General features: G+C 43.2%; 1 protein-coding gene across 9 annotated transcripts in view; it reads right to left on the bottom strand.

The window, feature by feature from the left end:
- Positions 1 to 15,570, bottom strand: part of FYB2 (FYN binding protein 2) — a 115,184-nt gene extending 99,614 nt beyond the window's left edge. For 6 of the 9 annotated variants that reach the window (XR_014808204.1, XR_014808206.1, XR_014808207.1 and 3 more), the window contains exon 1: positions 14,629 to 15,041. Coding sequence is in view for 3 of the 9 variants with exons in the window: in XM_021096579.2 (XP_020952238.2) it covers positions 14,629 to 14,865 (237 nt within the window). In the remaining 6 variants the exon portion in view is untranslated. Of the gene's footprint in view, positions 1 to 14,628 lie in introns of all 9 variants that reach the window. The other 3 variants (XR_014808205.1, XM_021096578.2, XM_021096577.2) reach the window with 3 other exon arrangements.
- Positions 15,571 to 15,962: the final 392 nt, after the last annotated feature.

Here is a 15,962-nt window from a genome sequence, read left to right as displayed (position 1 = left end):
TTCCACGTTGCACATCCCCAGGGGCATTTGTCACATTGTGATCACACAGACCATTCACATAGACTCTCTGTGGACAGTGTTCCCTAGCGACCTGCAACTCAGGGGCTCTGCTGCAGATACAAGCAGTGATGGTGGTGAACCAATGTTGTCTGTCCTTATGGAACTTACAAGCAAATGGATTGTGTTAAAGGTGAACAGAGGTCACTCATTCAGTCATTCATCACCTAGCCAGGTGCCTATTATGTCCTAGGTAGTGTTCCAGGCCTGTGAAAAGTCATAATAGATCGTAATACATGGTATTACTATCATTTCTCCCTCTAAGTTATTGTTCTTGAAGTGTCCAGACTTAGCTCCTCTAGGACATACATCCCACTGGATACACTCCTCACCTTCTAAGTCACCCTTGGGTTTCCTAACATAGTGCCTGAAGCAGAGAAGACAGTGAATATTTGTTAAAGGATAAATGCCTCCACATTTTACACACATTTCATCCTCTGCCGGGAACGCGCTTCTGCCTTTTTCTTGTCTGAAACGTGTATTGCTCAACTCGGCTCCATTGCAACTCCCTCAGGGAGTCTTCCACCAAGTATGCTGAGTGCTGACTCCTCTCTGCTCCCAGACACCTTGTCCTTCTCTCAATTACAGTGTCTATTACACTGTTATCATCTTCTACATTTTCCCCTGCCTTCCTAGACTTAGAGCTGCCTTAATTAAGTGCAAAAATAGGGTTAAGCACGTGGGCTCTGGGGTTGAAAGTCTGAGGTTAAAACCCAATCTCTGAATTCTGGCTCTGTCACTTTGACAAAGCTATTTCAGTTCTCTCTTCTCTGTTTCCAGAGGAGTAAACTGAAGATACAACCATTCACGTCAAAGAACTGCCATCGACGCTGGCCTGGTGCCTGGCACAAAGGAGGCCTTCGGTCATGACATTCTGATGAGAAGAGTTGTGATGTGGATAAAGAGAATGAGGCTGAGGAAGAGGAGGAGGGCAGTGATGGGGATGATGGTTATCGTGATGATTTTGACAATGATGAAGTAATTATCTGTGGCAAAGGGTACATGCTCAAGAAATATGTACAGAACTAACTGGCCTGGTGGTTTCAGATGGGAAAGCTGTACCCATTCTGATGGGCAGCAAGTTAGTTTCCAACAATGCTTTCTTTTTGATCTCTCTCTTCTGCACTCACTGACCTGAAGTATCCATGGATTTTCTCGGAGGTTTCGCTCCAGTCTACTCCTTGCTTCTACTCACTTTGTGAAATCACCATGCAAAGTTGTCCTCTTCTCTCCAATCCCCTCTCTGTTCCCATGAGTGCCCCAGCCCAGCCAGCAAAGCTACTTCAGAAAAATGGACAGCAACACAGGACCCACCTTTCAGACTGTTTGGCTTTACTTAGGCTCAGCCCACATGCCCATTTTGTGCTCCCTCCTAAAGGCTGCTCTAGTTTACTGTCAGCTAAATCAGGAAACACTAAAGGGGACTCCAACAAGAACAAAATGACAAAGCCAACTAGATAGAGATGGCCTTGTATTGATCTCCTGGGCACTGGGCCAGACTTTGTCACTCAGTCTAGAGACACTAGCTTGAGATAAACAGGCAGAATAACTGAAGGGCAGAAGGAGAAGAATGCAGAGCTTAGTGAAACATTAGCAGATTTTTTTTTCTTTGTGTGAATAGACAAGAGGAAATAATAAGGCTTTAATAAACAGATGATGCTGACAAAGAAAAAGTAATCACTGGTAATTGCTTAACTTTAAGAGAAGAAATACAAGAACTAGGAGGGATGTGATCTAGCTTATTTTTTAAGGTGTATCACCTTGAGTCCTCATGAAGAATGTGTAAGCTTTTGACTCATTGTGGCCAAAATGAATATAGAAATAATATTGGCATCATTCCAGGGCTGAATATCTATGTCACTCTGTGATCAGAGCCTCAATTTGTTCATCTATAAAATGAGGTACCTTGTTTTTGAAAGTTTGTGGTAAGGATTAGAAACTCCCAAGTTTAACTTGTTCTGAATCATACAGTAAACAGTTAATAAATTTATGCTAACTAAATGAACATGCATAAATGGAATTTGTTGACCATAATCTCATTCAACCATATATAAAATATTTCTCATACAACTTATCTTGGCTTGAGGAAGTTAGCTAAAACACTTATTAACCAACGGAAGATATAAAAATCTCATTTTTTGGGTTATACTTAAAATGTAAATAATTGTATTTATCCCGTCTGCCTCACAAAGTTCCTATAGACATCAAATAAAATGAATTACAAGGACATTTTGAATAAAATAAAAAATAATGCAACACAGATTTAAGACATTATCTTTCAATATGTATAAATGCCATAGATCTGATACAAAAGGATTTTCCAGATAAAAAGAAAATTTAACTCTTGGAATTGGCTTACCAAAGAGAAGCAGCAATTAGCTTGAGATCTCAGTGTCCAACACAGCACCTACCATGTGGTGGATACTCAAAAATACATACTAAATTAATGAACAGATGAATAAGTGTCATGGGGGGCTGGGGTAAAAAGAAGAGGAATGGCTTAAAGAAGGACTTATTATAATGATTATATGAAGCTCCATCTGAAATTTTGAAACTAAGCAGCTCCCTAACCACATACCCTCTGACACCATAAGCAGCTTGAGGAAGAGGAAAAGGACCGGTTAATTCGGTATCTGTTGTATGCTTCTCATTGGTCCATACACACTCTCCACCCTCATAGTTGTCCAGTGCTGTGTGGAGGATGTAGTGTTCAGCAAAGGCATACAAGTCCCCATGTTCCCCTTCTGTCCTGTCCCTTTGCCCCAAAACACACGATGGTGTTTCCACCCTCACTTCCTTCATATATGCTATTCCCTGGAATGCCTTTCCTTCTCCCAACCCCCATTTTCCGGTGAACACTTTTCATCTTTTAAAACCCAAATCAGAAATTACCTCCCTTGGGAAAGGCTTTTCTACCTCACCCAGGTGGAGATGAAAGATTCTTCCTCTCTGCTCCCTCAGTTACTTGAACATAATGTCATTGTTCACATTACAATTGTTACCTTATAATTATGTTATTTTTATACACCTTCCCTATTAAACTCCGAGCAACTTGAGGAAGATCTAAATTGTGTTTTATTTTATGACAAACCCACAGATAACATCATACTCAATGGTGAAAAGCTGAAAGCATTTCCTCTAAGATCAGGAATAAGACAAGGATATCTACTCTCACCACTTTTATTCAATGTAGTTTTAGAAGTCCTAGCCACAGAAATCAGATAAGAAAAAGAAATAAAAGGATACCAAATTGGAAAAGAAGAAGTAAAACTGTCACTGTTTGCAAATGACATGATACTATACCTAGAAAATCCTAAAGATGCTCTCAGAAAACTACTAGAGTTCATCAGTGAATTTGGTAAAGTTTCAGGATACAAAATTAGTACACAGAAATCTGTTGCATTTCTATATACTAACAACAAATCATAAAGATAAATTAAGGAAAAAACCCTATATACCACTGCATCAAAAATAATAAAATACCTAGGAATATTAACTTACCTAAAGGTGCAAAAGATTTGTTCTCTGAACAATACAAGATGCTGATGAAAGAAATCGAAATTGAAAATGACGCAAATAAGTAGAAAGATATACCATGTTCTTAAATTAGAAGGATCAATAGTGTCAAAATGATTATACTCCCAAGGCAATCTACAGAGTCAATGCAATCCCTGTCAAGTTACCAATGACATTTTTCACAGAACTAGAACAAAAATTTTGAAATTCTTATATAAAGAAACACAAAAGACCTCAATAGCCAAAGCAATGCTGAGAAAGAAAAACAGAGCTAGAGGAATCAGGCTCTCTGACTTCAGACCATACTAAAAAGCTAAAGTCATCAAAACAGTAAGGACTGGCACAAAAACAGAAATATAGATTAATGGAATGGGATAGAAAGCTCCGAAGGGAATATTACTCACAGGGGCCTACTGTCAATTAATCTGCAGCAAAGGAGGCAAGAATGTACAATGGAGAAAAGACAGTCTCTTTAGTAAATGGTGCTGGGGAGACTGAACAACTACATGTAAAAGAATGAAATTAGAATATTCTCTAATACCATCCACAAAAATAAACTCAAAATGGATTAAAAACCTAAGTGTAAGGCCAGATACTATAAAACTCTTAGAGGAAAACAGAGGCAAAACACTTTGACATAAATTGCAGCAATATCTTTTTGAATCCACCTTCTAGAGTAATGAAAATAAAAACAAAAATAAACAAAGGGGACCCACTTAAAAGTTATTGCACAGCAAAGGAAATATAAACAAAATGAAAAGACAGCTCATAGGATGGGAGAAAATATTTGCAAACAATGTGATTGACAAGGAACTAATCTCCAAAATATACAAACACTCATATAGCTCAGTATCAAATAAACAAATTTAAAAATGGGCAGATCTAAACAGACATTTCTCCAAAAACATACAGGTCACCAAAAGGCACATGAAAAGATGCTCAACACTGATAATAGAGAAATGCAAATTAAAACTACAATAAGGTATCACTTCACTCTAGTCAGAATAGCCATCATCAAAAAGTCTATAAATGATAAATGCTGGACAGGGTGTGGAAAAAAGGGAACCCTCCCACACTGCTGGTAGGAATGTAAATTGGTTCAACCACTGTGAAAAACAGTATGGTTTTCACTTAAAAAACTAAAAATAGAGCTATCATGTGATCTTGCATCCCACTCCTGGGCCTCTATCTGGAGAAAAAATTAACTTGAAAAGATACATGCACCCAGATATTCATAGCAGCACTATTAACAATACCCAAGACTTGGAGGCAAACTAAGTGTCCACTGACAGATGAATGGATTAAGAAGATGTGGTACATACACATAATGGAATATTACTCAGCCATTAAAAAGAATGGAATTTTGCCGTTTTCAGCAATATGGATAGACCTAGAGATTATCATACTAGGTGAAGTAAGCCAGACAGAGAAAGACAAGTATCAGAGTTCCCATCATGGCACAGTGGAAACAAATCCAACTGGGAACCATGAGGTTGCAGGTTTGATCCCTGGCCTTGCTCAGTGAGTTAAGGATCCAGCATTGCCATGAGCTGTGGTGTAGGTCGCAGGCGTGGCTCGGATCTGGCATTGCTGTGGCTCTGGCGTAGGCCGGCAGCAATAGCTCCAATTAGACCCCTAGCCTGGAAACCTCCACATGCTGCAGGTGCAGCCCTATAAAGACAAAAAAAAAAAAAAAAATCATATGGTATCACTTATATGTGGAATTAAAAAAGGATACAAGTGAGCTTATTTACAAAACAGAAATAGACTCGCAGACATAAAAAACCAAATTTTCTATGGTGAGTGGGAGAGAGGAATAAATGCGGAGATTGGGATTAAAATATACATACTACTATATATAAAGTAATCAACAACAACCTAGTGCATAGCACAGGGAATTATACTCAGTATCTTGTAATAACCTATAATGGAAGGGAATGTAGAAAAAGAATATATATATATATGTATATATATATACATTTTGTGTGTGTGTGTCTTTTTGCCTTTTCTAGGGCCGCTCCCACGGCATATGGAGGTTCCCAGGCTAGGGAACCGCCGGCCTACACCACAGCTACAGCAATGCAGGATCCAAGCCACGTCTGCGACCTATACCACAGCTCATGGCAATGTCAGATCCTTAACCCACCGAGCAAGGCCAGGGATTGAACCTGAAACCTCATGGTTCCTAGTCAGATCCATTAACCACTGCGCCATGACAGGAACTCCTAGAATATATATATTTATACATATGTATAATTGAATCACTTTACTATATGCCTGAAACTTATAAAACATTGTAAATCAACCACACTTCAATAAACATTAAAAAAAAAAAAAGCCATGACATATGCTCTGAAAAAAAAAAAAAACTGGCATGAGTGATGGTCAGGATAGGCTAGGGCTGTGATAGGCTGAATAATATCCCTTCCCAAAGAGATCCATGCCCCAATCCTCAGAACCTGTGACTTATGTTATCTCACATGGTTAAAGAAGATTTAGGAAGGGGATTGAGTTATATTCATCTGGGCAAATGGCCGTGGATTATCCAGGTGGGTAAAACATAATCATAGGGGCCCTTGTAAGAGGAAAGGAGGAAAATCAGAGTCTTAGAAAATAACGAAGATGGAAGCAGCAGTCAGAGAAGATGCTATGATGCTGAATTTTCAGCTGATGAAAGGGGCCATGGACCAACGCATGTGGGTGGCTTCTAAGAGGAAAACGGCAAGGAAGTCAACTTTTCTCTAGAGCCTGCAAAAGGAGCACAGCCCCACAGACCTATTTTAAATCTATGCCCCCGGCCCCACACCACAGAACTATGAAAGAGTGAATGGGTGGGGCTTTATTTATTTTTTTTTTTTTGTCTTTTTTTTGCTATTTCTTTGGGCCGCTCCCGCAGCATATGGAGGTTCCCAGGCTAGGAGTCGAATCGGAGCTGGAGCCACCAGCCTACACCAGAGCCACAGCAATGCAGGATCCGAGCCGCATCTGCGACCTACACCACAGCTCACGGCAACGCCGGATCGTCAACCCACTGAGCAAGGGCAGGGACCGAACCCGCAACCTCATGGTTCCTAGTCGGATTCGTCAACCACTGCGCCACCATGGGAACTCCATGGGTGGGGCTTTAAGGCACCAAGTTTGTGGTAATTTGTTACAGCAGCAATAGGAAACTAGTATATAAGCTCTGAAATAAAACTTTGGAGTATACAGTAGTCAGGATAATCTAGGTTTTATTGTTAACAAAGTGACTCTTCAATCTCAGTGGCTTTAACCGTCAGGAGTGCGTACTCACACACACACTCACACTCACACAAACACACATACACCTGTAATAAGGCATAAATTGGAGACGGCTTTACTCCTCATGCTCACTGATGGACCCACCATCTAGTGATGTCAATCTCTCAACACATGGCTTGAAAGTCATGGAGGCAGAATTTGAACCAAATGTTTGATCTGAAGCTCTTAGAGGCTCACAGGACTGACTACATTGAGTTCAGTAGCCAGAGGAGCTGAGAAAGAAACATGGAGACATTAAGTTGTGAATCAGATTCTACCTGGAATATAACAGTGGGTTTACCAAAAAATAAAATAACCATCACTCATCTTTTTAACCGCTCCATAGACCAGACAGTCTCTTTTGATGTTAGGTATAAATCCTTCAAATATCAGCACTCAGAGGGGTAATGGAAGACTCTGATGAAGAGTCCTCATCATTCTTTTACAGATGAAGACTCTGAAGGCTTGCCCAAAGTCACATAGATTTCCCGTCAAGGCCAAGACCTGTTCTTCAAACGATAGTTTTCCTAAAATTTTCAGGTGGGAGAACTGAAGCAGAGAAAGACATTTCATGTAAATCTTTAAACAGTTTAAATAAGATATTATTTAAGATATTAAATAAGATATTATCTAGTATTATTCCAATATTTCAGATTTTAAAAAACTGAGGTTCATGGAGTTAATGTTGCAAGGGGTAGAGCTTAAACTGGAACCTTTGGAGCCCTGCCCAAGCTCCTAATGTGTACTACACTGCCTCCTTGGGTAGATGCAGCCCTCTCTCCCCCAGTGCTGATGGCATGAGAGGGCAGTGTGGCATTCCTTCTCATCCCTTATAGCTCCAGCTCCACACTGCACTCCTGGGTTAGGGGAGAGCACAGGAAATGTCCCCAAAAGTGAGTCTGAAAGTTGAATATGCTCTCTTAAATCAATCCTGTGATGCTAAAGTCAATATAAATCTCTCTTCAGCACCAGTGAAGATGTGGGAGATTTATATCCCATGAAGCAAAGAATAAGGCCTTCACCCACTGATATTTTAAGGAGTTAATTGCAAAGAACTCAAAAGAGTTGCAGATCTATTTGGAAACAACTTTTTGAGCGAAGGGTGTTGCCAGGCTCTTTTTTTTTTGCTGGGAAATTTATTACTGTTTTTCATTGTGAATGCATGCTAGGATGAGAGATCTTTTCTGAAAGAGAGACATAAGGAACAGAAAGAATGTTTTTGTCTATGCCATTTTCTCTGGGGTTGTATATGTTTTTCCAAGTAGAAATAAACACTAGTCATGTCCTTGGGTTTCAAGGCGTTGCTGTGTTGGGATATCTCTCCTTTTTCAGCTAGCTCTGTACTTTTGACAGCCTGATACCACTATTTTAGAGTTTCTGGGAGAGGGGAACTCTTACAGAATGTATTCTTTAAACTTTCTGCTTCTTGGTTTGAATCCCAGTGTCATCTCTGACTGGCTGTGGGACTTTCAGAAATTGTTTAGCCTCTCTGGGCCTCTCCATGGGAGTGTCTACCTGCCTAATGATCTTGCCTATTCTGGAGCAGCTGTGAGTTAATACATATCTAGCATTTAGAGTCAGGCCTGATGTATATATGTGCTCAGTGTTAGCTGCTGCTGCTGCTGTTAATCACGACAACAGCAAAACCATGTCACCCCAAAGAACTTCCATTTCCTCATCTGCAAAATGGGGATGATATTTCTCTCAGACGACTTGTGAGACTTGAATGAAATAGTACACCCAGGTGTAGGGACCACCAGAGAGTGGGTCCTCACCAACATCATATTTTACCCTTCCTGGGACATTGGTCAATAAAGTAGTCACTAAGCAAGGCACAGGGGTGAGCATCCAGGTGAGTACAGAGCACAGAGCTGGTTAAGCACATCTACTAGTAATTCATCTGTTTCTAAAAATTACAGAGCCAGGCATTAGGGTCCCATGCCCACAACATGTAGATCAGAATGAGGCAGAAACTTCTTAAATTCTTCCTACCGTCTCACCACCCAGCTCAAAAGTGGCTAGCAGGTTAGACTAAGAGTCCATGGATATTTTTGATGCTAGCTGCTTTTTTCGATATGTCATCTCATTCATTTAATCCTTGTTAGTAAGGAGACTGACCCCCTTCCCCCAACCCCTGCAGGTGAACCACTGGCCTCAGTGCACACAGGCCTGAGTGGCTGAGACTAAATTCAGACTGCCATCCTCTGACTTCCAATCAGTGCCCTTCTCTGGGTACCACAGCTTGGGGGAAAGCTCCTAAGCATGTACTCAGAAATAGCACTGGATGAAAAACAAAATGCACAAGAGACTTTGGGGTGATTTTTTAAAAGGGTGCATGGATTTTTTTAAAAGTTTAAATGGTAATACTGCTTGGTTTTTGTATATCGACTTCAAATTGTAAAAGCCTCTCCCAAGGACGACTTCCTTTTTCTTACCTAAGACCATACACTGATCTTTGAGATGAGCTCTTGGCTGGTTCACAGAAAGTGGAGAGTTTAGGGCTCTGAATTCTATTGCCTTCTCTGTTCAAATTTTGGATTAGGAAATTGTGATATCAACAACTCTGAATATTTTTGGAATTTTATCCTTTCAACAGTACTTTCAAATACATTACCATAGATGATTCTCATGGACAAAATATCAAATAGGTATTGTTAGACACACAGAGATAAGACTGCTGAATCTCAGAGAAGTTAAGTGGCGTGTTCAAGGCCACAGAGCAAGTTGTTTGGATGGCAGACCCAGGCTCAGATTCAGGTCTTCTGGTTTAAACATTTCTAAACATCCCTGTCCAGTAAACTACTCACTGTGATCATGCTAAAAAGGAACCAAACTAAGAATCAAGAAAGGGAATGCTGAGTGAAATATGTCTGAGTTTGAATCCTGATTCTACCTTATCTATAAAATAGGGAAGATGAAAACAATAGTAAGAGTGAAAAGTAAGAAGTAAAACTTTAACTTTTTCCAATATTCTGATCCAAAATTGCTTAATTATCTCTGAAACAAATTATGTGTAACTTGTATTTAGCATGTCCTAACAAAATGTTGGTATTACTTTTGAAAACTTCACCCCAAGAGTTTGCTCTTTTAGGTTCTTACAGATGAGAAAAACCAAACCCAAAAATCAATGATCAGAGAGGAGTACAGACCACAGTCCCCAGACCATGTCACTCTGCTTCCCAAGCTGGGTGCTAATAAGTACCTATCAGATTTCTTCTCTAAAGAGCTCAGCACAGCTGTCTTTTTATGTGAGAAGTCAAAATAGTAACATGGTACAACATCCTTTCCAGGTTGGTGGGGGAAGGGCACGACATCAGGTATTTATATACGTTCTCTCTGTTAACTTCCTGATAAGGTTCATGTAAGAGTTTGCTTGGCCTGTGGTCAAAAGGTACCCCAGACTGTGTGAGTCAAACAACAGAAATGTGTTACTTTGTGGTTCTGGAGGCTGCAAGTCCAAGACAGAGAAGTCAGCAGGGCTGAGTCCTTCTGAGGGAAGGATCTATTCCAAGTCTTTCTCTTTGGCCTGTAAATGGCTGTCTTCATGTTCACAAGGTGTTCTTTTATCTTCACATTGTCCCTCCTCGGTGTGTATCTCCACCTCCACATCCCTCCCTTTTATAAGGACACCAGTCATATTGGATTGTTCTTGCCCTAAGGACCTCACTTTGACTTGGTTACCTTGGTAAAGACCCTATTTCCAAATAATGTCATCTGAGGTAGTGGTGTTTAGGACTTCGACATACAGACGTATGGAGGAAGGATACAGTTCAACATATAATGGTATACTTATTATTACTGTAACATAGTATTATTTTAGTTTGTAGAATTACCTGCCCTTTGAGCTCACTGAGGTGTCCTAAGCTCTTTCTATAAAACTCATTTGACTGCTAAGAGGTAGATACCATTATCCTGTGTGACCAAAAAAAAAAAAAAAAAAAAAACAATAAACATTTTTTTCCATATCTCACAGTTTTGTGGGACAGGAATTTGGGTGAGGCTCAGCTGGGTGGTTCTTCTGTTCCACAGGGTATTGATGAAATTAGCCCAGTGGTAGCTCAGTGGTGGAGGGGCAGGCCTGGAGAGCCCTGGTTCTTGTCTTGCAGGGATGCTGGAAGGCTAGACTTAGCTGTCAATAAGAGCCCCTACATGAAGTGTCTCTGTAGAGCTTTTATGTGGGGGCTGAGGGCTGCAAGGATGAGGTTCTCCAAACTTGTAATTGCCAAGGGGGAGGAAGTGAGGTAGTGCAAACTATTACATTTAGAATGGATAAGCAATGAGATCCTAATGTACGCACAAGGAACTATATACAGTTTCTTAGGATAGACCATGATGGAAGATAAGAAAAGGAATGTATATATATATGACTGAATCACTTTGATATACAGCAGAAACTGGCTCAACATTGTAAATCAACTATATTCTAATAAATATCTTTTTTAAAAAGTAAAAATAAAATATACCTAGACTCCTCCCCCTCAAAAAAAAAAAAGAGTTACATTCTCTCAAACAAGATAGAAGTTGCATGTCCTTTTATTACATAGTCTCTGAGGTCACATACTGTCACATGTGTCATAGTCTATTGGCCAAAGCAGTCACAATTCTGCCCAGATTCAAGGGAAAGGAATGCAGACACCACCTCTTGATGGAAGGAACATCAGAGAATGTGGAGCCAAGTTTATTTATTTATTCGTCTTTTTAGGGCTGCACCCAAGGCACATGAAAGTTCCCAGGCTAGGGGTCAAATCAGAGCTATAGCTGCTGGCTTACGCTGCAGTCACAGGAATGATGGATCCTTAATACACTGAGTAAGGCCAGGGATGGAACCTGTGCCCTCATGGATGCTAGTCAGATTCATTTCCGCTGAGTCACTATGGGAACTCCTATACCCAAGTCTAAAAACCACCCCAGTAAAATATTCTCAACACCATCATGCACCCAGCATTATGCTAGGCAATGAGGCTGTATTATCTTAGTCATACTTCCTGCCTGGGCCTCTCCCTTCAACTCTAAACCCAAATATATCCAACAGCCTACTCAGCCCCTCAACCTAAAACTCCCTTGTCTAAAACTGACCCCTGATCTCCTTGCAAACCCACCCCACCTTAAATCATCTTACTCAACATCAACTCCACTCTCCCAGGTGCTCCGGCTTCACGCCCTGGAGTCATTTTCTTTCTTTCATTTTCTTTTTGCTCAATCCATTAGTGAAAGCTGCTGAATCCTGCTGAAGTTAAACCTTCACTATATATCCAGAATCTGACCATTTCTAGCCACCTTTGCTACGAAGACTCTGGTGCTGGCCCTCATGCTCTCTTGCTCAGATTCGGCTGAGAGCCTCCTAACTGGTCAGCCAGCTTCTAATCCTGCTCTCCCTATCATCTCATTTCCAAACAACAGCCAGGTGATCCTTTTGAAAAGGAAGCTGCATCATCTTCTTTGGCCCCTCATGACACTCAGGTGCTCTCCATCTCACTCAAAGGCAAACCTGAAATTCCTCCAAGGGCCCCCAGCACCCTCCATGACCTGGCCACTACCTCTGACCACGCTCTCCTTTGATTCCTCTGCACCAGCCATTTTACTGGCCCTTGAACACAGAAAAACTTCTGCCCCAGGGCCTTTGCTGTTATCTCTCTGCAGACCATTCTTCCCTAGGAGAGCAACAGGGCCAAGTTCCTCGTCTCCAAGTTTCTGTTCAAATGGCACCTGGCATTGATGCCTTTCTTGCAACTATCCATTTAAAACAGCATCCTTTCCTGCTGCCTCACCCTCCTTAAATGCTTCCTTACTATGTGGTTCCACACTGCACTCACTGCCATTTCACCAAATAAGGCTGTGGGTTTATGTGGCCTCTCTACTAGAATAGAAGTTATTTTATTTGTTTTTTGCCACCCCCAGGCATATGCAGTTCCCAAGCTAGGGATCAGATCGGAGCCACAACTGCAACCTACACTGAAGTAGCAGCAACACTGGATTGTTAACCCACTTTGCCAGGCTAGGGATCGAACCTGTGTCCTGGCACTCCAGAGACACCGTGGATCCTGCTGTGCCACAGGGGGATCTCCTAGAATATAAGTTTCATAAAAGCAGGCTTATATGACTGGCTCACTGCTGTATCAGCGGCTCTTGAAACAGGCCCTGACAACACAATGCAGGTGCTCAATATACACATACGCAGTGGTTATTCTGTTGACTTAAAAAAATAAAACAGAATCCTTTTACAATGAGAAATAACCCCTATTTCTCTTTTGATCTTTTTTTTTCTTCTTTCTCTGAGCAGAAAAAGTTGCATAACCACACCAGTATCCCATAACCACAGTATCTTATCCCATAAAAATGTTCAGAGCTAACTTGCCCTTTGGCACATTTTTTCTCTTAAATTGCCTAACATTCTACCTGTTTTCCTGTTGTCGTCCTTGCTAGCCATGTCTGGCTTGTAGTTGGCACTCAGTATCTATTATTGACAAATCAAAGCCCTGGCTCCAGCCCTTCGACTCCCCAGCTGTGTGATATTGACCAACTGACGTCATTCCCTCGGTTTCCTCCCTACAAGAACAGGGCGGATGGCATCAACCTCACTGTGCTGTCATGTGGATAAACTGAAATTGTGGATGCCAACGCATATCCTGGCACATCAGAGAGGGCACCCTATAAAATCAGTCTCTTTGTCTCACAACCACACTAGATCTATTCAGCCTGACATTTTTCCATCAAAGAGGAGCCTCTCAGAAGTTGCTAAAGCACAGGGCAAGGGGAGGAAGAGAGCATTCACAGGCGGGGAAGAGAGTAGAAATACCACCACATCAGCGTGCTTTTGCCCACTCTTTTCCAATACCAGCTAGTTGGCCACAGATACATGTCTCCTGCCCTGGGACAAAGGGGAGTTTCTCCTGCTGGGTGCCCGCTAAAATGAATCCTCTGTCCCAGTTTAAGCCAACCTCTGGGAAGGAAGCCACAGGATTCACAGGATAAAGAGACTTGACTCCAAATGTATAATAAAGACAGAGGCGAAACCCACGGCTGCCTGCCTCCTTAAAAAGAAAGTGACTTAGTGAAGAGGGGGAGGGAGGAGGTGGAGAATTCGAGGAGGAAAATATAGTCAGTCAGGCAGAGAAATTCTCCAACTGGGCAAACAGCACATGGCCATCCAAGGAGAAGGGAATTCCACCTGCTGTGTGCTGAGCACGTCCCCATGGGTCATCTCTGTTTTTTTTTTACGAGCACCTCCAATCATCTCACGAACTAGTTATTCTAGCAGTAATCCTATTTTACCAGCGAGGAACCCGGAGGCTTAGGAAGATGAACTTACTGGCTCCAGGCAACAGAGCTAATAAGGAGCAGAACCCACAGGAAAGCCACAAACCACAAAAGAGGCCCCGCAGTCCTGCGCTCTCACCAGGAAGCCCACCCCACTAATCTCGGGAGGACCAGGACAGTCCACAAACGCAAGCAAACAGACGCCAACAATCACTTACACCCAGGCTGGGGGAAGGAGCATAGGTTAGAAGCCCAGCAGGCTGGGTTAGAGCCAGGGTCCTACAGGCCACCTGTCCTGAGAACCTCTGTCCTCTCACCCTCCGAGGTGGCACAGGATAGGTACACACACCTCTTCCATCCCACCTGCCAGGACAGTGAGAGCTGGGCGGCACTAACGCTGCGTGTGCTTTCCTCTCCAGGGGGCGGGGTGCGCGCTCAGCCTTATCCCACTCGCTCTCCTGGGAGTCGACCAGCCAGTAACGACCCACAGAAAACCACAACCGAAAGCACGCGTCTTACCCCTTCCATGGCCTTCCTCCGAGGCAGCGTCTGAGAGACAAAGCCAGCTTCCCAGAGCTGGATCCTGAGGCCAAGGGTCCGTTTTACTCCGCCTGCGCCGGCCAGAGAGCAATCGCTTCCCCTGCCCGAGAACACACCTGAGCCCAGGCTCCCCACCTGCCCCACCTGGGCGGCAGCTCCGCCCTCTGCTGGGGCTGGAGCTTTCCTGCCCGCGCGGGGGCGCGCGCCCGCCTCCATCCGCCAAGTTCGAGGGACCGGGACCCGCACCTGAAGGGGGCAAGGAAGGACCGCTCTAAAGACCTGCAGGATTCTAGCAGTATCCCTTCCCAGGAAGCTGTTCTCTCCCTCAGCTGGTCCACACTCACTTTGCAGGGAGTTCACATCATGCCCAAGGCTCGGGGGAGTGGCGGAGTAGGGGGTGGGAAACGGGGGCGGCGGGGCTCCTGTTAGTACACTGGGCACAGGCTGGACAATGTAATCTTAGCTAGTAACAGCCTCGGCCCCACCCTGGCCCTTCGGATGGTTACTCACCCTCATCAAACGACTGAGAAACCAAGGTCAAAAGGGGACAGAGCGTGCCCAAGCTCACGGGGGCACTGCAGGGAGGTCAGAAAGGTCTGAGCTGCTATAATGGGCCGCCTGTTTTGAGTTAGGCAGTATCTAAACATTTGGATACAAGATTCTACCCAAATCCTGCAGTAGGCCTGGGAAGTGCTATAATCCCATTTAAAGGGGGAGCAAACTGAGGCTCAGAGGGATCCTGTAACCTGCCCCAGGGTCATATAGGTAGTTAAGTAGAAGGGTCAGGGTTTAAACACAGGTCTGGCTGATTCTAAAGGGATTATGTTTTTCTGTGTTCCTGTGCGCGCGCGCGCGCACGCATGCACGTTTTTGCCGTTTTTCTGACAGAGTTGGTGCTGGAAACCTAATCCCCAATTTCCGGTTCTTAAGAGCTCACAGCTGTTCGGGGGTTGGCAGCCAGCAAAGCAGGTAGCCTGTGCTGTGAAAAGCAGTCTGCTGTGACCTTGCCAAGCTCAGGAAGTGAAAAGCCTTTCCTGCTTTGTCCAGGGGAGGGGGCAGGGGCCATTTCATCTAACAGGCGCCTCCCATACCTGGCTGATCATCACAGCTGCCAGGCATGTATTCAAAACTCAGGTTGCAGGATTCCCTGTAATGACTCAGCAGAAATGAATCTGACTAGTATCCATGAGGACAAAGGTTCCATCCCTGGCCTCGCTCAGTGGTTAAGGATCTAGTGCTGCGGGCGAGCTGTGGTGTACGTTGCAGAGGCAGCCTGGATCTGGCATTGCTGTGGCTGTGGTGCAGGCCAGCAG

Source organism: Sus scrofa, chromosome 6 (genome assembly GCF_054392235.1).
Source record: "Sus scrofa isolate SSC_HxYL_T2T_F1_AM1 chromosome 6, Sscrofa_HxYL_maternal_Yorkshire_Landrace_v2.0, whole genome shotgun sequence".
In the NCBI taxonomy this organism is placed as follows: Eukaryota; Metazoa; Chordata; class Mammalia; order Artiodactyla; family Suidae; genus Sus; species Sus scrofa.
The sequence above is the reverse complement of the archived record's forward strand: the minus strand, read 5'-3'. Positions and strand labels throughout refer to the sequence as shown.